This window comes from Sceloporus undulatus, chromosome 1 (genome assembly GCF_019175285.1).
Source record: "Sceloporus undulatus isolate JIND9_A2432 ecotype Alabama chromosome 1, SceUnd_v1.1, whole genome shotgun sequence".
Lineage (NCBI taxonomy): Eukaryota > Metazoa > Chordata > Lepidosauria > Squamata > Phrynosomatidae > Sceloporus > Sceloporus undulatus.
In genome coordinates this window covers 45585615-45605881 of record NC_056522.1, presented here as the reverse complement: position 1 = coordinate 45605881, position 20267 = coordinate 45585615, and the positions used below count along the sequence as shown (strand labels likewise).

General features: G+C 40.6%; 1 protein-coding gene across 1 annotated transcript in view; it reads right to left on the bottom strand.

Annotated features, from left to right (window-relative positions):
- The window catches only part of COQ8A (coenzyme Q8A), a 90758-nt gene that overhangs the window by 36350 nt on the left and 34141 nt on the right, over window positions 1–20267 (bottom strand). The window contains 1 exon segment of the mRNA XM_042468420.1: window positions 13408–13482. Within this exon segment, the coding sequence (XP_042324354.1) occupies window positions 13408–13482 (75 nt within the window).

Here is a 20267-nt window from a genome sequence, read left to right as displayed (position 1 = left end):
CATATTCTAACTATCTCTCCAAATATAAGAAAGTGGCTCTGAACATCAGTGGTGACTAATTGGCCTATTTTTATTTTGTTTGATTGATATAGTGAGTCTTATCCATAATATATAATGAAAATATAGAATCATAGAATCATAGAGTTGGAAGAGACCACTAGGGCCATCCAGTCCAACCCCCTGCCATGCAGGAAATCCAAATCAAAGCATCCCTGACAGATGGCCATCCAGCCTCTGTTTAAAGACCTCCAAGGAAGGAGACTCTATCACCCTCCGAGGGAGTGCATTCCACTGTCGAACAGCCCTTACTGTCAGGAAGTTCCTCCTAATGTTCAGGTGGAATCTCTTTTCCTGTAGCTTGCATCCATTGTTCCGGGTCCTGTTCTCTGGAGCAGCAGAAAACAAGCTTGCTCCCTCCTCAATATGACATCCTTTCAAATATTTAAACAGGGCTATCATATCACCTCTTAACCTTCTTTTCTCCAGGCTAAACATCCCCAGCTCCCTAAGTCGTTCCTCATAGGGCATGGTTTCCAGACCCTTCACCATTTTTGTCGCCCTCCTTTGGACACGCTCCAGTTTCTCAATGTCCTTTCTGAATTGTGGTGCCCAGAACTGGACACAATATTCTAGGTGGGGCCTGACCAGAGCAGAATACAGTGGCACTATTACTTCTCTTGATCTAGACACTATACTTCTATTGATGCAGCCTAAAATAGCATTGGCCTTTTTACCTGCCGCATCACACTGTTCACTCATGTTCAACTTGTGGTCTACTTGGACTCCTAGATCCCTTTCACACGTAGTTTCATTCAGCCAGGTGTCACCCATCCTATATCTGTGCATTTTATTTTTCCGCCCTAAGTGCAATATCTTACATTTCTCTGTGTTGAATTTCATTTTGTTAGCTTTGGCCCAGCTTTCTAGTCTATTCAGGTCATTTTGAATCTTGATCCTGTCCTCTGGGGTATTAGCTATTCCCCCTAATTTGGTGTCATCTGCAAATTTGATAAGTATGCTCCCAATTCTGTCATCCAGGTCATTGATAAAGATGTTGAATAGCACTGGGCCCAGGACAGAGCCCTGTGGGACCCCACTGGTCACTTCTCTCCAGGATGAAAAGGAGCCATTGTTGAGCACCCTTTGGGTTCAGCCGGTCAACCAATTACAGATCCATGTAACAGTTCCTTTGTCTAGCCCACATTTTACCAGGTTGTTTGCAAGTATGTCATGGGAAACCTTGTCAAAGGCCTTACTGAAATCAAGATATACTATATCCACAGCATTCCCTTCATCTACCAAGCTGGTAATTTTATCAAAGAAAGAGATTAGGTTTGTCTGGCATGACTTGTTTCTCTGAAACCCATGTTGACTTTTTGTGATTATGGCATTGCCTTCTAGATGTTCACAGACTCTCTGTTTAATGATCTGCTCCAGAATCTTTCCTGGTATTGATGTCAGACTAACTGGACGATAATTGTTGGGATCCTCTTTTTTCCCCTTTTTGAAGATGGGGACAACGTTTGCCCTCCGCCAGTCTGCTGGGATCTCTCCTGTTTTCCAGGAGTTTTCAAAGATTATTGCCAATGGCTCTGATATTACATTTGCCAGTTCTTTTAATACCCTTGGATGGAGTTCATCTGGTCCCGGAGACTTAAATTCATTTAGATTAATAAGGTGTTCCTCTACTATCTCTTTACTTATTCTGTGCTGAAATTCCCCTATTCTGTCCTCTGCTCCATTATCCTCAGGTTGAGCACCCTTTTCTTTTTCTGAGAAGACTGAGGCAAAGAAGGTGTTGAGTAATTCTGCCTTTCCTCTGTCTTTTGTTAGCATTTTGCCATCTTCTCCACGAAGTGGCCCTACTGTTTCCTTCTTCTTCCTCTTGCTGCGGACATATCCAAAAAAGCCCTTTTTATTGTTCTTAACCTCTCTAGCAAGCCTGAGTTCATTCTATGCTTTAGCTTTTCTGACTTTACCCCTACACATGCCTGCTATTTCTTTGAATTCCTTTTTTGTGATTTCCCCCTTTTTCCATTTCTTATACATGTTCCGTTTCAAACTTAGCTCGGTTGAAAGTTCCTTAGTCATCCATCCTGGTTTCTTGAGACACCTCCCGTTTTTCTTTCTCACTGGAACTGTTTGAAATTGTGCCTTCAGTATCTCTCTTTTGAGAAACAAGCTTTCACATGTATATAATATAGGGATGATTTGACTAGAAGAACTATGATTTGAGTAGACAAACTTGTCTTCTCTATGCAAGTTCTCTCCCTAACTTCCTGGTTTATGGCAAATCATCTTTTGGTATTATTGCCAACCAGCCAAGCACAAAAGAAAGCACAGTGCAAAATAATGTCTATTCTGGATTGGAAAGCAAGCATTAATCTGGACTGGAAGACAAGTAATAATCATGCTTTGATAACTAGGAAACATGTATTATTATTTCTGTTTCCCCTTGCTATTTCTTGAAGAAATTCAGAGTAGCTTTGTTTCTTGCATCTCCTTTTCATCCTCACAGCAACCTGTGAGATAGGCTAAGATGATGTCACTGACTAGCCCAGAGTCACTTAACTGTTTTCTAAGATAAAAATAAGTGGTCCAAAATCACCTAACGAGTGCATGGCAGAACATCTGATCCTGGTCTCTCTACTTTAACCATTATACTCAAAAGCTTCATTATACTGATATATAGAAACCAGTGAGATTTGGCATTATGAACCAGTTCACAGCACTTGAAGCTTATGTAAACGTTAAGGTATACATACTGAAACACAGAAGTGAAAATATGGAGACCTTGCCTGTGATGGCCCAATTCCAAAGTTTCTATCAGCAAAGAGCATCAAGATACATACATAATGGGTTGTTATACTCTGGCACAACAGTGCATTTTCCCAAGTCAAAAAAATAGCTGTTCAGGGCCTCTCCAAAGCAAGGCAGAGCGTACTGTGTTTTTACCCCAGTTAAGAGGAAGTAAAAAGTAAAGGTTTTCCCTTAACATGAATGTATAGTCATAACTGACTGTAGGAGGTGGTGCTCATCTTCATTACTAAGCCGAAGAGCCAGTGTTATAAAAGACTACTCTGTGATCATGTGGCCAGCATGACTGCACAGAACACTGTTACCTTTGCACCAAAGTGGTACCTACTTATCTACTTGCACTTTTACATGCTTCTGAACCATTAGGTTGGCAGAAGCTGGAATTAGTGACGGGAGCTCATCCTGTCATGCGGCACTTGGGCCTCGAACTGCCTACCTTCTGATCATCACATATTGGCATCTTAACCACTAATAAAAGAAAAGCAGGATTATATAAGCATGCTTTAAGGTGATACAAGTTTGATTAAAAAATATGGCTGGCCCACTGGTCTAAATAAACTGACAGTCTCATTATTAGGCTGAATTAAATGACACCCTAGGAAATGGTCAGGAAAGAACAAACCAGATGGCCCTTGGGGTCCCTTCCAACTCCATCACTCTTTATTCTGCTGTTGACTATTCACACTTCTGAGGAGACAGGAATCACACACTGACAAACACTCCTATATTTCAATGGAGAAATAAAGGTATGTGTGGATTCCCCAATTGCTTTAGGTTCTAGAACAGATGAAACCTGAACTCTCCCTGGAAGCCAAGAGGGCAAAACTGAGATTGTCATACTCTGGCCATATCATGAGAAGAAATGACTAATTAGAAAAGACAATAATGCTAAGGAAGGCAGAAAGTAGCAGAAAAAAAGGAAGACAGCATGTCAGATGGGTTGATTCAATTAGGGAGGACGTAGGCCTTAATTTGCAGAACCTAGACAGGGCAATAGAGAAGGTGGAGTTGGAGATGTCTCATACACAGGGTCACTATGAGTCAGGGTTGGTTCAAGGGCCAACAACAGTGGACAGCTGACATGGGCTGCGGACACCGTCAGTCGTGGTCTCCATAGTGTCGCAGATGCACAGCACCTAAGCTTCTGTTCTTCAGCTCTGTAACTCTAGATCACACTGAAAAACAGGACAGCAGAGGATTGTTCCAATCATGGTATGAAGTCAGGGACTGAAGAGGTATACACATCTTTCTGGACACAGAGAGATATTGTAGCACCTTTGAAACTAACTAAAGAAAGAAGATGGCAGCATGAGCTTTCGTAGATTTTAGTCTCAAAGGTGCTACAAGATCTCTCTACATACTGTTTCTACAGACTAACACACCTATATCTTTAAACTTTTCCAGATGTAAATCCCATTAAACAGAAAAGGAACTACTTTGAGTGCAGGACAGTGCATAGGACTGAAGAAGGGGAGAAGCAGAGAGGTTACACATTCTGGTTGGGCTGATTAAGTCAGCTGAAATGTTGGGAATCCTTATGGTATATTCCTTTTAATCTGTATGTTCAGATTGTACTGCTCAACCTAAGGTATGTCCAGTGGTTCAGTAGTGAGTTTACAACCAGTTTTCATTTTAAAAATATTTGGGAGGGTAGGATATTACAATATTTGGGAGCAATGGTTTGAGCATAAGACTTGGGATTCTGAAGAGCGGAGTTCAAATCTCCGCTGGGAAAACCACACACACTAAGCCCCAGAAAACCCCGTGATAGGGTCACCTTAGGGTCACCATACATTGGAAACAACTTGAAGGTGCACAACAACAACAACAACAACAACTGCAGCTCTCAGGAGATAGTAAGAGTGAGGAATTTGCCACTGGACTCCCAGAGGTATTCCATCCCTGCATTAACCAAGGGTCTTCACCAAAATTTAATAGAGGTCACAATTTAAGTGGCTATGATTATTACTCATGGGTCCACAACTAATGGTCTGCAAAGGTTTATGGATAAAGGAGTCGTATGGTTATAGCAGTAGCCCCTGAATTTCCATTATCTGCTGAACAAATACCACCCACAAAACCAGATTGTTGCTCTACATGACAAGATGAACTCAACAACACGGAAGAAATTAACTCTGAAGTTCTGTTTATAAATTGTGGAATGAATGACAGGCAGACTGTTGAAGGGCACAGATGGAAAGAGAGAAAAGAGCCAACAGAAATATAGTTGACCTCATCAACACAATGAATTAAATCTAGAATCCCAGAGATAAGTAAGCAGCAAGAGAGAAAAATTACAGAACTTTTTGTGTGTTATTATTATTAAACTCAACAGCCTAACTTTAATTTACACCCATTTTTAGCCAGCAAATGCAAAACTGAACACTAGATGGTGCCATGTCAACTGAGAAGGAAAAAACAAGCATGTTGAATAGACTGAAGGGAGGACAAGAACAGTGTGCTGAGTTCACTGAAGGGTGGCGGGATGGCAACAGTGGTTGAAAGAGCAGACCAGGGGTCAAAAATGTGGTACACAACTATAAGTTAAATCTGTAGAAACAGTGAAGACCCAAAATCAAGCCGTCAAAAAGAGAGGATGCTTATACATGTTGGCATTTAAATAGATAAAAATTTAAGGCTTGCTCCTATTATGTACATTTTATATGTGACATATGATTTATAAACACCAGCATAATAAACGAACACTGATAAATATCACCAGTATCCTAGTATACACACCAACCACAGAGGCAGAGGAAAAAGAAATTGGGAATTTCTATGACAGAGTCCAGGAAGAAATTAACAGAACTGCTTGGTAATCATAGGCAACTGGAATGGCAAAGTAAGAAACAGAGCAGAATCAAAGACAGTAGGGAGATTTAGGCTCGGTTCAAAGAAGAAAGCAGGAGTTGTTTTTCCAGGCCATCAATCTATTCATCGCAAATACCTTTTTCATACCATCAGAGAGGAGACTGTACACATGAACATGACCAGATGCTCAACATGAAAACCAAATCGATTACATAATAATAATAATAATAATAATAATAATAATATATGGTTTATTTATATACCGCTATTCCAAGGATCATAGCGGTGAACAACAATAATACAACAGTTAAAACATCATAGATCACAATTTACAACCCCCCCTGTACAAACAACATATGCTATAAAACAATTAAGAATACATGAAAACACCCCCATACAAATAGCAGGGGGAAAAAAAAAGTTCCACCCGGTGGCGTGGGGGGTGTGGCAGCGTCCCTCAGGAGGCCGGGAAGCTGGCTTTTCAGGAGGGGCCTCTCTCACTGACCCCTCCCCACTGGTAAAAAGCAGCCACAGCGGCAAGACATTCCTCCGCAGTTCTGGGGAGCTTCTTCCCCGGTGACATGGGGGGGGGGGCAGCGGCAGAAGTAGTCCTCCACCAGCTCTCAGGCAGTCCCCGATGTTGCTGGGTCTGCCTGATGGCTCCCTCTGTGGCCCAGGTGACAGTTGAAGAGGGAGGGGCCTCTTCCTTCAGACAGTCCCCGATGTTGCTGGGTCTGCCTGATGGCTCCCTCTGTGGCCCAGGTGACATAATAGGTAACAGAAGATGGAGAAGCTTCTTTCTTGTTGCAAAAACGAGACCAGGTGGAGACTATGGCACAGATCACAAACTATATCCAAAATAAGAATAAAGCTGAAGATGAACACCAAAACCATTGCCATGCCAAAATATGATTTAAAGAACAACCCATTAGAATTTAAACACAATGTGAGAAATACAGTTGCACTATTAAGTCTAGTTAACCAGAAACCAGAAGAACTATGGACAGAAAGCAGGAATAGAGTCAAAGAGGAATGAAGAAAGTCAATATCAGTGTCCAAAAAACAAAACAAAACAAAAAACAAAAAAAAAGGAAAAGAAAAATAGATGACAGATGAAACACTTCAGGCTGTTAAGGAAAAAGAGAAGCAAATGAAAATGAAGGCGAAAACTACATCAGAACCTTGAATGCTACTGTTCAATGATTTGTGTGTAAGGATAAAGAGAATTATTACCAACAATCAATGCAGAAAAACAGAACACAACAAAAAAGGAAGAAAAAGAGGCCTTTTTCATAAAATCCAAGAAATCAAAAAGAAATTTAAACCAAGGATGAGAGTGCTTTACAAGCAGAAGAGAAACACAATGCATGACCATGATGAATTTTTTAAAAAAGATGGAAACAATATACAGAAGAACTATATAAAAATGTGAAATGATGGAGGACACATGGGAAGAAGAAACTTATAAAAGACGAACCTCAAATTTTGGAAAGCAAAGTGAAAGCCACACTCAAAAGGAGAAATCACCAGGAACAGACAACATACCAATGGAACTACTACAACCCACAGAGACACAATCAAGCTTAATTTTAACTAAAATCTGTCAACAAAAATGGGAAAACAAAACAGTGGCCCACAGACTGGAAATGATCCATCCATATACATGTGTATCCACAAAGAAGGAGACACAAAAGACTGCAACAGTTACAAAACTATTGCACTAATTTCCCATGCAAGCAAAGTCATGCTTAAAATTCTGCAACAAGAACTCTTACTATATACATGGAGTGAGAAACTCCAAAGGTACAAACTGGATTTAGAAAAGGAAAAGATACTAGGGATCACACTACAAAGCTACACTGGATAAGGGAACACACCAGGAAATTGCAGAAGAAAATCTGCATGTGCTTTATTGACTACAGCAAAGCCTTTCCATACACCACAAAAAGCTATAGCTTGCGCTTAGAGGAATCCCAAATCATCAAACATGTCTAAGGCAACAGTTCGCTGAAATGGGCTCATTACATTCAGTGCTTCTTAGAGTACATCTACACTGTAGAAATTATGCAGTTCTTTAAGTGATCTAGTTCTATCCTATGGAATCCTGGGGTTTGTAGTTTTACAAGATCTTCGCCTTCTCCACCAAAGAGTGCTAATGCCTCAAAAAACTACAAATCCCAGGACTCTGTAAGATGGAGCCATGACTGATAAAGAGATGTCAAACTGCATTATTTCTACAGAGGCACCTGTAATGTGAGGGACCAGCCAAATGGTCCATAAACTATAACTGTTTTCTTTTCTCCTGGAAACTTTGGATCACTTCTGCCCTACCCTACTTTCAACAAGGTGAAATAACTGGCATCTTTCTTCTTTTCAGACTGGTTTTCTGTAGACTGATTTCCATGTTACTCTGATAATTTTATTAAGTCACATTCATTGAGAAGATCTGTGCTAGTTTTCACCAGTGATGTGCCATAACAATGGATGGTTTTTTAAAATTATCTGTGTTCCAGTCTTGGGAGAAAGGTGGGAGGTAAATAAATAACATTTCATTTTATTCAGGCAACATTTCCCATCTGTCACCAAAGCTCTGTGTACCCCAATCACTGTGCTTTTCTACCAGAGCCTGGGGGGAAATTAATTTTTCTACTACAACTCCCAGAATCCTTCAGCCAGCATAGCCACATCCTAAACTCTGGGATCTATCATGAGCAGTCAAATGGTCGGGGGGGGGGGGGATGAGCTCTCTTCCCTCAAACAACCAAAGGACACAGATAAAGGGGTTTTGTTAGAAAACCTTTCCCTAATCTGACTTCTTCCACAGTTTCCATCAAACCCAGCAAATACAACCAACTGTTGGGGATTACAGGAGTTGTAGCTCAAAGCATTTGGAGAAACTTGGTCTGGAGAGGCTTGCCATAAAATCACACCACAGGCAGTGAACAGTTACAGAGTTGGCTAATCAAGCCAGGATCTCACTTTCAAAACCAGTAACTTGTCCCTCCACTTTGACTGTCCCCTCTCAAACTGCATGCTGTTTCAGGAACAGAACCTTCTGTCGACAGCTGGGACCGACATGTGCATCCCTCCAGACTGTGCTGATGTACAGTTCCCAAAACCCTTCACCACTGGCTTTGCAGGCTAGGGCTAATGAGAACTGCAGTCCAACCACATCTGAAGGTCAAAATAATCTTAGACTTAGAACTTGAACACTGTCTGACTTCAAATATCTAATATTCTTTCTCAAGCAGATCAGTAAATTAACACAATTTTTTAAAAAAACTTCATGGATCTTATACTTCTTACAAGCCACAATTTTCAGTAAATCAGCAACAGAATTCTATGCCTTTAAGTTTTAGTGAACTATATTTAGGTTGGGGAGTGCCCAGTTATGCAAACTAACTCTTGTAAGCAGAAAAATGTAAACAGAACTGTTGTATAACATCTCTCCTGGAACAGGTATGTCAAACGAGGTGAACGAATGCTGCAAGAGAATGTTTTCAGGAAGCTGTAACTGGTTTCAATGAGTTCATCTTCTGCTATGTTGCCAATACAACTGTAAGCAGCATCCTAGTTACACACACAGGTTCTGCAATTACAAATTCTACCATTTCTGTAAGTGATTCAGGGAAGACTATAACAAACTTTACACCTATATAGAACACAGGCCTGTGCTGTTTTTCAATGCATGTAGTGGAGAGTGCCAGGCAAGGAAGTACCTATATATGGTACCTATATATCACTACATTTTCAAACACAATATTAGCATAAAGGAGCAAAAACTACTTGTTAAGCTATCTTGTGTGAGTAGCTCAACACTTGAAGGAGTGTCTCCGCACTATATATGCCTACCCAAAGATTGAGACAAAGCAGCCCTCCTCTGTGTCCCACCAGTAGGGACAATGCCATAGCAGAGGACCCAAGAGAGGGTGTTCCCAGCTCTTGGAGGCCTAACTGGCATCAATGCAGTGTCACATTAAAATAGGGCAGTGGTTCCCAACCTGTGGGTCGGGACCCCTTTGGGGGTCGAATGACCTTTTCATGGGGGTCGCCTAAGACCATTAGAAAACACCTATTTAATTACAGTTATGAAGTAGCAACGAAAATAATTTCATGGGTTTGGGTCACCACAACATGAGGAACTGTATTAAAGGGTCGCGGCATTAGGAAGGTTGGGAACCACTGAAATAGGGTTTTTTAATAAAAGCTTTGGACACTTAATTTATTTTTAAGCATTTAGTTGTTTAATACCTTTTTAAATTCTTTAAATTATGAATTGATCTTAGTGTAGAATTATTTAAATTGTTTATATTGTTTTATCTGTTGCCAACATGAGATTTCATGTGATTTTAATGCAGGCCTTCCCAATCCACACTGTCAGGTCTGCACAATCCAAGTCTCCTCAAACAGGGCAGGATTTTTAAAAAGCATCATAAATCATTACTGGCAATGAACAAGAGCCAAGGAAGGTAGCCATGCACCCTTAAGAAGTGCATTACAGTGTTACCCCGGGATACGAATGCGCCGCCTTACGAAATTTCCGGGTTACGAAAAAATCCAATTGAAAAAAACTGTTCCGGGTTACGAAGGTTATTTCGGGTTACGAAAGAAATTTTGGTGCTTTTCGGCGCTTTTTCGCACCAAATCGCGGCTTTTCCCCATTAGCGCCTATGGGGTTTCGGCTTGCGAAAGCCTTTCGGGTTACGAAAGCGGCGGCGGAACGAATTATTTTCGTAACCCGGGGTAACACTGTAGTAACTTATTTTCCCGTGTATACTAGTGTATAAGTCGAGAAACTGTGGTCAAAAAATTACCCCCCCCCCCAAAAAAAAAACCTAGGCTGCCTTATACACAGGTCAATACAGTAATTGACCTGAGCCTCTTCCCAGCTGGGCTGCCTCCACAAGGAACAGCCCAGTTGGGGTGAAGCTAGGAAGGACAGCCCATCGCCCTGCAGCTTCCTCCTAGCTGGGCTCCTACCTGGGAGAAAGCCCAGCTAGGAAGACGCTGGGGAGGGCAGCCAATCCCCTTGCAGCCTCTCCACAGCTGGGCTGCCTCCTGAAGTCTGATCCTCAACTTAGCCCCAGGTCATACCAAAATCCCCAACTTTGGCCCCAAAAGCTGACCTCAATATATACAAGATGCTGACTTATAGTTGAATATATATGGTAAACATAACATGTACATTTATAGAATTGTTATGAAGTTACACTAATGAGAACATTGCACAGTGCAATTACAGGTTTCCTGATGGAAAGAAATAAAGCATCCATACTTGGAAGGATGGGAGCAGGGCATGTCAGCTGGAAAACATGATGTGGGAAGTAGTTTCACATTTTTTGAACAGAGCAACGACAGCACCTGCCAGTACAACTGACACTTTGCACATTACTCCTTTTCCACACAAGCAAATGAATCTATTCTGCAGATGCACTTTGGAGAGAACAAAGTTTAACTCTTTCCTGGATACCCCACTCCATGTTTGTAAACTCTTATCAGGCAAGATGTGTCAGAATCCATATACACAGTTCTGTCATGTTAGCATAATTATATAATTTGTTTTTTTATTTATATACTGCTATTCCAAAGATCATAGCGGTGAAGAGCAAGTAAGCTAATTAGCAAGTAAGCTATGATGATATTAAGGGATGAATATATGAGGGCATGGTGATATGGTGATTTAACGCTGTATAGTATGTTGGCTATTGAGAAGGGGATATACATTATTTTAAATCCAAGCCTGGGAAACAAACAGGAGGGGCAGGTGGCTAACAGCAGAAAGGAGTACAGTGGTACCCCGGGATACGAAAGCACCGCGTTACGAAATTTCCGGGATACGAAAAAATTCCATAGGAAAAAACTGTTCCGGGTTACGTTTTTTTTTTTTTTTTTGTTTTTTTTTTTTTTTTTTTGGGTTACGAAAAAATTTTTTGGTGCTTTTCGGCGCTTTTTCGCACGAAATCGCGGCTTCCAGCGCTAGCGCCTATGGCTTTTTCGGGTTGCGAAATCTTTCGGGTTACGAACGGCGCCGCGGAACGAATTAAATTCGTAACCCGGGGTACCACTGTAGTAGTTTTATGACTCCAATCATCCTGCCATGGATCTGAGCTGTGAAACAGGGATGGTCTTCTTGCTTGAAGGCAGATGAAATGATAACACAGGAGGGGAAGGAGGGAAACATGAAGGGCCATTTGATCTGGATCAAAGGGGAGCGATTAGGACTGGAAAGGGGGGATGGAGGGTGGGAATGTATTTGTAATGGTCCGAGGGGGAACTTTTTCAGTTGTGACACTGAACCTGGGACAGGGAACTTCTAGTTTCTTCTACACTACGATGCTGTTTTGGTAATTGGGAACTAGACCCTCCAACCTTGACAAGATGAAGCTTACTACATTTTAGTAAGTGCAATAGTACCATACCATTATCTCAAACATATCCTCTATAAACCTCCCTTCAGTGACTACAGTGGTACCTCGGGATACGAAATACCCAGGTTACGAAATTTCCGGGATACGAAAAAATCCCATAGGAAATAATTGTTCCGGGTTACGAATGTTTTTTCGGGTTACGAAAAAACTTTTGGTGCTTTTTTCGGCTTTTTCGCACGAAATCGCGGCTTTTCCCCATTAGCGCCTATGGCATTTCGGCTTACGAAGGCTTTTCGGGTTACGAAAGCGGCCGCGGAACGAATTACTTTCGTAACCCGAGGGAGCACTGTACTTGTTAGTTAGCTAGACAAACAAGAGATTTATTTATGTTAAAAGAAAAAGCCTGCTCATTTTTAAAGAATCTGAAAGGAAAGAACCAGAAGACAAACATCAAAATACAGTTCAAGACTGCTTGAAAATAAGACAGAGAGTGATGAAGTCATGTACATTTTGCTAAGACAGAGCTTGGAAAAATTACTTTTTTGGACGATGGACAAGCAGGCAGAGTTTAATGCTTCACCTGCAAGTTCTGCGTCTTCCCCTAGCCTTGATAGCTGTCAAGACTGAGGAGAGACCCCAGATGTTTACTGGTAGGAAGTGGAAGTGATTCTGTTGTTAAAAAAGGAACTGGTCTCAGCTGAGAGGAAGGATGAAACAAGAGTGGCTCTCAGATGGAGTGCACCATACCTTTCCTTCCCCTTGGCTAAGCCACATTTTCATCGTCTAAACTGCCTCCCCTCCCCATTGATAAGCAGCAGCAGCAGCCCTTCCTAAGGCTTGACAGCTGCTGGGAGGAGGTTCTGGATGGGCTGGAAAGGGCTAGAGAATAGCTCCATGTGCAAAAAGAAACACATGAACACATAAGCCCCATTTACATGCATGTATGTCACTATCAGGTTGCTGCCCTATAACTCCCAGAATTTTCCAATCACTGTGGTCATTGGTCATGTTGGCTGGGAGATGCTGGGAGTTGATCATCCAAAATATACTTTTTCCAAGTTCCGTTTTAGCAAAAACATACTAGATGTCTGTGATGATCAGGGCTAGAATACTGAAGGATCCGGCCCAAGGGACTAACAGCTCATTCTAATCTACGGTTAAACTTCATCTTGTTCTACCTTGGCACAAGAGACAAGCATTTCCTTTCCTTTCCTTAAATGAACTGTTTTGTACATCCCATGGAAAACATTACAAGAAGTCGTGATGATTCATTAGAAAAATGAATGTAAAACCTCAGTACTATAGTATTGTTATTTGTATTATACTACTATTGCTTTAAAACTGCTGTGATCCTATACAAAGCCTGCAAACCAACCTGCATTCAGAGACCAGTAAGCATAAGGAGACTCACCATTTCGATCTTCAGATCTAAGGCTCTTCTTTGCAACCTCTGCCAGTGCTCCAATGCCGAGGCCAACAGCTAAACCTTTCAAGAACAAATTAGGTAAAAGGGTTGGGAGGATAAAAAAAGAAAAGAGTCAGCAGCAGTATAATGGGCTATCTATACAGTTGTAACTCTTTCATGAGCCATTTCAAAGTAGCTCTTCATCTGTATTGTCTTCCAAATGACACTGGCATGCAGTAAGAAAACTAGCAATGCTCCACTGACATTCAATGGTTCACTACACCCAGATTCTCCAATACACCAATGTTAATACCCAAAGATAAATGATTACAGATCACTAAACAAAGCTACAGAAACTGAAAGTGGAAGAAAAGCAATAGCAATATTGTAGACTACAGGTTGCTTATCCCTTAACAATGAGTGTTCTACACTCCATCCATGGCATATAATCCTATCCACTGGAAAAGGCCAATACTACCATTTGCCAGTGTGAAGTGACTATTTCAAGAAGCAAATGCTGGAAACAAACACCTTAGCTAGCCTGCTGCTCAAGGTTAGTGGAGGCTACTGTCCCACTGTCAATGTGGAAGTAAGATTGAACCACCAGTCCAGTTTGCCTCTGCATATAGGAGAGTGGAGATATTTGTCTTTTTCATTGACCTTGCACTGGGTCTTCAATCTTGTATGGCTCAGTATTGGAGTGGCCGGCTGGTCTCTATCTACCTTTTAAAACAAGGCCTGAATGCTCTGTAGCCCACAGGGCTGTAACTCCAGGGCTCTATAGGCTCATGTCCATACCATTTTGGTTGCCAAGTCTGGCTGAGTGTTTCAAGTGGGGACTATAGCCTTACAAAAGGGGTTTCCACTTCTAAAATAAATCTTTTTCCCAGCCAAAAAAAATAACATTTGAGGACTGAAAAATGGGTATGTCAGTGTCTTTGGGGGTAATTGGGGGTCCCAAAGGTAGTACTGAAACAACCCAAATTGCTTCATACAGGCTGCACAATTTATCCTTGCTTCGGGTGTTGCACCTTATTTTCAAAAATGAACAAAGCTAAATAGAATTATCACACAAAAGAGCCATTTTATCTCTCACCTTGTTCCTCTATTGATTCCTTCACCTACACTCTTCTTCTCCAATCACACATGAGCAAACAGGCTGGTTTTTGCCCCACAACAGACAACCACAATAGGGAACAGAAAAAGAACCTTTGCATCCTAGCCTATTCCTGTATAGCAGATTAGTCCATTTTGCTGCCTTGGAGCTTTTAAAGCTGTAGGGTTTGGCAGATTTGGCAATTCTGGTTCTTACCTAGAAATGTTTGCACACAAATTCTCATTAAAAATTATTCTTGAGCTCAAAAATTACATCTCAACAAAATCAATTTCTTATGCAGACTGGAAAAGCATTACACTCACTGCTCTGGGACTCTCCTTCTAAGATACAGGACTGGAGTTGAAAACATTAATTTAACAGTGTAACTAACTCAACAGTGTTCAGCACCTGGACTGCTGGAGATATATTTATACAAAGCTATGAAAGAACATTCAACTGAGCTCTATATACACCTAAACATCCAAGATGCCCAATGCACCTGAAGTGACTGTAATAAATGCTATAATAAATCAATCACAACAGATGAACATGAATATGCAAATTTCCCAATCCTGAGATGGGGAACTCAAGATGTGTTGGCTACAACTTGCATCACACTTACCAGCATGACCCAAGAGCTGTTCTGAGCAGTGTTTGACATCATTAACTATGGAAGGCAAATTGCGTGACATCCAGCCTTGTCAGTAAAACTACTTTGAGAATGAATGTCAGAAGTCTGCATCTCTATTGCTTTAACAGAATCTGTATCCTTGTCTTGAGTGACGGGCGTGTCAAATGTTTTTTGATCTTTAGAAGAGATGTCACAAAGTGGAAAATTTCCACCTTACATCCATTAGCTTCCTCTCAGTCTTCTAGCTTTTAAAATGCTAAATGACTAGGGCCCAGGTTACCTTAGGGACCACTTGCTGCCAAACAGAATTGTTCAGAAATTGCTCTTGGGTTCATTTTGGGATATCTGGAGACTAAGCAGGACAGACAGAGCACTCTTTGTAGCAACACTACAACACTTTGTGGCAATGCTACAATGTCCTCTCTATTAAAATTCATCAGGCTACCTCTTTGTGCATCTTTCATCAGAAACAAAAAACACTTTAGCTTCAAAAGGCTTTTCATGTATTACACCTAGTGTTATTGTTGTTAGATGTACTGTACAAAATATTTTATTTCCACAGCACTAAACTGGCACATCATTGTTTTAAGTGGTGGCTGTATGCTTCTACATCTTTAGAAAAATTTTTATTGTGTCTGCATTTTTACTGATTACATAATAAGTCTTTATTCATACCTGTACGTTTCCTGACTATATGACAACTAATAACAGCAGAAGATATATTTTTAAATTAAGGCAGTAATTTAGATGAGTTAAGAAAATACCAAAGATAGCAGCCTTCTTTCCTACTTATCCATCTTTCACAACATCAGCCTGTCTTTCCCAGTGACCCGTCCTCGATAAGATTAGGGTGTGCACAATATGTACTCTCCCTTGCACTGCACAGCTCCACCTTAACAAACATATAGATTGCTCCCACAAAGACCAAAACAGCTAACTGTTAAAAGAGTTACATGCTACCAACAACTTACAATCACTGGCTTTTTAAAGATTAACTCAGGCGGGAATTGTTTGCTTTAATGTTTCAGAACTGTTTACATATCAATTTATTTTGATAAGGACATTCTCCTTCAAGTTTTGCCTTTGGAAGAGGTATTCAATTGTAAAGCATTTTGAAGGTACTGTTAATTGAACAGCAGCAAAACGTTGCCCTTCAGGTGTGTTGAAACCTGCCAGGTTTTTTTTTGCCTGTCCGATTTTTACTCAAGTAGGGACCAGTGATCACACTGCAAGTCCTAACTTTTTAACTAATTCTTGGTTTCCTGCTGTGTTTGTTTGTCTTTGCTTTTTACATAGAGGCATTAGTTTATGTCACTTCTGTCATGACAGCAGCCATTTCTTTGCTGATGGTAAATGTGAACAATTAGCACAAGATCAACCAGTCAAATTTTATGGGATTAGGGATTATAAATTGATTTACACATAATTAATCAGCAGAAAATTGATGCCTTAACAGGAGAAAGGGGACATAAAAATGCAATCTATCAATAAATGTTCTCCACCCTGCAGCTAAACAAGTCCCTCCAGTGTTAAAAAGGGGCTATTTTAAGTGTTGTTGTTTCTCTGATACAGTCTCTACTGTTCAGTAGAGGAAAGAGAAAATTAGTTCAAACACAAAAAGGTTCAAACCTTGAATGTGCTTATATGTCTTTGTGCCAAGACTGAACTACATTACAGCATACCCATCCCAATTATTTATTGTATTTTATTTTATTATCTTTATTTTTACTGTTGTAACCCGCCTGGATTCCTTGTGATTGGGCGGGCTATAAATAAATTATTATTATTATTATTATTATTATTATTATTAGCCAAGATAGTTTTCTTCAAGTCAGTACATCAGCCTGGTCTGTTTAGCATCATACTTTGATCTTCTCTCTCCTTTACATTCCTGGACCATTTCAGAACAGCTCCAAACTCTTTTCAAAGTATATTGTTGTACAGTGATAACTAACTTATTCAATGGACTCACAATGCATTGGTCCATCATTTTCATCATCCCAAACCAGAATGATGGGAATTGCAAGCCAACATTTCTGGAAGGCAGCAAGATGCAGGGAGATGGAATAGACCTTATCTTGACTCAAACAAAGCAGTGGAATTTTCCTATTTATAATTTTAAGTGTGAAGGAAATGATGATGGGAAGGGTGTTGCTACAGGGCTGTGAAGACACTCTGGCATGAAGTTTGAGATGTGAAACCATGAATTTCTCTGTTCTGTAAGCACAACTATGAGCCATATGAGACACTTTCCCCCACAGTGTTCCAATACAAGCCCTTGCCACCCATACAACCTTGAACACTTTCTTGAATAATAAAATACAACCAAAGACCATTAAATTCATTAAAATTCTTAATCTGGTCTTGCAACTGAGGAATGTCTCAGTGATTTCAGTAAAGGCATTAAGTCAGAACACAAAAAGGAGTGGGATTATATTTCAGTTCACATCAGTAGCTTTGAGAATGATCAATAAATACACCAGACTTTCTGTATACTTAAGATTTTCTAGATTGTGAATATGTGAATCCAGAAATTAGAATCATCTCTGGCTCAGTGGCACTGATTCTGAAATTTTTTTCCCACACTTCCTTCCATTAGTATTATTTTTAATGTTTTTTTGACAACACCGAAGACCCATCACAGTTCAAAGGAGAAAAAGCTCTGTGGGCCAATTCTAAAGCATCTAAAAGAGGATGGGGAACATATGATCCTTCAGAAAGTGCAACTCCCATGAGATCTATGAGTTTGGCAAATAATGAAGACTGATGGTAGCCAGAAACACCTGGAGAGCTACATATTCACCATTCCTGATCCAAAGTCTAGGGTAAGGCTTTATATTCCTCAACTACAAAAAAACATATTCAAGAACTTGGGCAGGTCTTCCACAGCTGAGGCACCTGACAAAATGGACTCCAACTCATAGAGGAATTAACTTCAGACTTGTGCGTTCTACTTTGTCTTTTATTAGAATCCTGAAGCCCCTCTTCAAGAGTCAAGTACAAAACAATGGTGGAGGCAGACATACACTAAGCATTATTGTATTGGAGTGCTATTCAAAACACACAGCAAATCTGGGGATTTGTGATCAGTGCAAGAACCAAGATCTAAAGTTCATTAATACCAATGTTCATTCCTGGTTCCTCCGCACCTCCAATCAATCAATCAATCAATCAATCAATCAATCGCCTTCAGCAACTGAACTGGCATCTACAATTTCTCACTGACTGCTCTTGTTTCCTATGTTCTAGGAGCAATAAGTCCTAAATAATACTGATTAAAGTGTTTCAGACAGATCTTTTTTAGGGTTGAAGAAATGGCATTGATATTTGTGTATCCTTTCACCTCAGGAAAATGTTCACTTTGTTCTTTATCTTTATCTATACTTCAAAGGATAGTGTACACACCACCATCCTGTGATAACTTGCCTACTGGAAACTAAGTTGCTAACCACTTTGCTATACAAACAGAAATATTCAGAAGGAATATTTTGTTCTCATCTAAGAGAAATAAATATTAAGGACAGGAGCCATCTTAAGTTATAAATGGGTCACAACACAGCAGAGGCAACTCTTAAGTAATCTGCATGCTGCTCTCCACATATAATACCAAAAAGAGCAAAGAGGCAATGACATTCCTTCATTCCATCACAGTCCAAGATGATAATAATTCCAAGAAAGACAGGGAGCTCAAAGAACAACATAAGAAGAGAACTTCACAGTGTTCAGATTCTCGTCATGCTGCTTTAGAGATGGGGGGGGGGGGGGGTACCCACATTTGACAGAACTTTCTCTCCTTCTGAAAATCATAAATGCATAGGTGACCTTGCTCAAATAATCCTCCTGTAAAACAACAGTGGGGAACCTTTGACTCTCCGTATGTTCTGGACTACAACTCTCAAAGTCCCTTACCACTGACCATAGTAGCTGGGGATTCTAGGATTTGAAGATCAAAACATCAAGAGCACCAAAAGTTAATTGTGTCTTCTTTGAGCTATCCTAGTAAGCTAGAAGGTGCTGAATGTCGTCAAGGGTTAAAGAGAGACAAGTATTTCCCCAAGGCTGTTATAATGTCCAGACATGTCTGCTTAATAAGGTCCAGATGAATAAGAGGAAAGCAACTGAAGTAACTAAGATAGTAATCTCAGGTATAGGGGAAAGGACAAAACAGATATATCACCCACTCTTTCTAATGCTCTGTTGGTTTACATCAGCCAGCCAGCCATTTCTAGGAGCTGGTGGGGGAGTAGACAGGCTTTGGATCTAGTGAATCTGTTCTGTCCTGTCCTGCTGCCAGAAGAGTTGATTGCATGATCTACTGCCAGCAGGAACACAGCCAACATTACATTTACACTCACAGAGTGTAAACTGTGGCCTTTGACTGAGGCAGTGGGGGGGTGGGAGGCAAGTGGTACTAGAGGCTGGTGGACAATAGGACACAGGAAGTGTGGTGGCGGCGGCGGCGGCGGCAGCAGCAGCAGCCTCCACATTGATGGGCAGCCCAAAATTCAAGCTGGCCTCTCCAACTGCCTCTAACTGCAGTCCACAATTACAGAACCTTTTTATTTTATACAAGGGACCTAATTACTGTACAGGAGTTCTCCAGGAAGCACTCCAACCCTTCTCTGACACTGTAAAAAAATACAATAAATAAAGCAGGTAGCATCCTCTTAATTAACAGCCTAGTAGTTTATCTACAGCAATGTCTTCCTCTAATAATTCTTGAGAAGGACTGAGACATAGCCATTAAAACTGTTATGCTAACCTTGTAAGATAGAGGTAGGAGATATATTATCTTTAGCATCCTTCCCTAGCTGCTTGGTTCCACCATGGAGTCCTGGATGTACTGCTCTAGCCCTCTTCTCATACCAATGCCTACACAATCATAAATCAGTGATCTGTATATATGTAGCTGCATGCAATCACCACCAATGTGTCAGTGAACTCCCCTACCAAAACATACTCAAACTTATTCAAAACTGAATTCAAACTTATTCAAAACTGAATTCAAACTTATTCAAAACCACAATCCAAAGGAGAAGAAAAATGACTTGGCCACATCAATTTGGGCATTCGGTTTCATCCAGAAACCTTGTGATTCTTTGCACATCAACTAAAGAATGTGGTGCAACCACCAGAAGG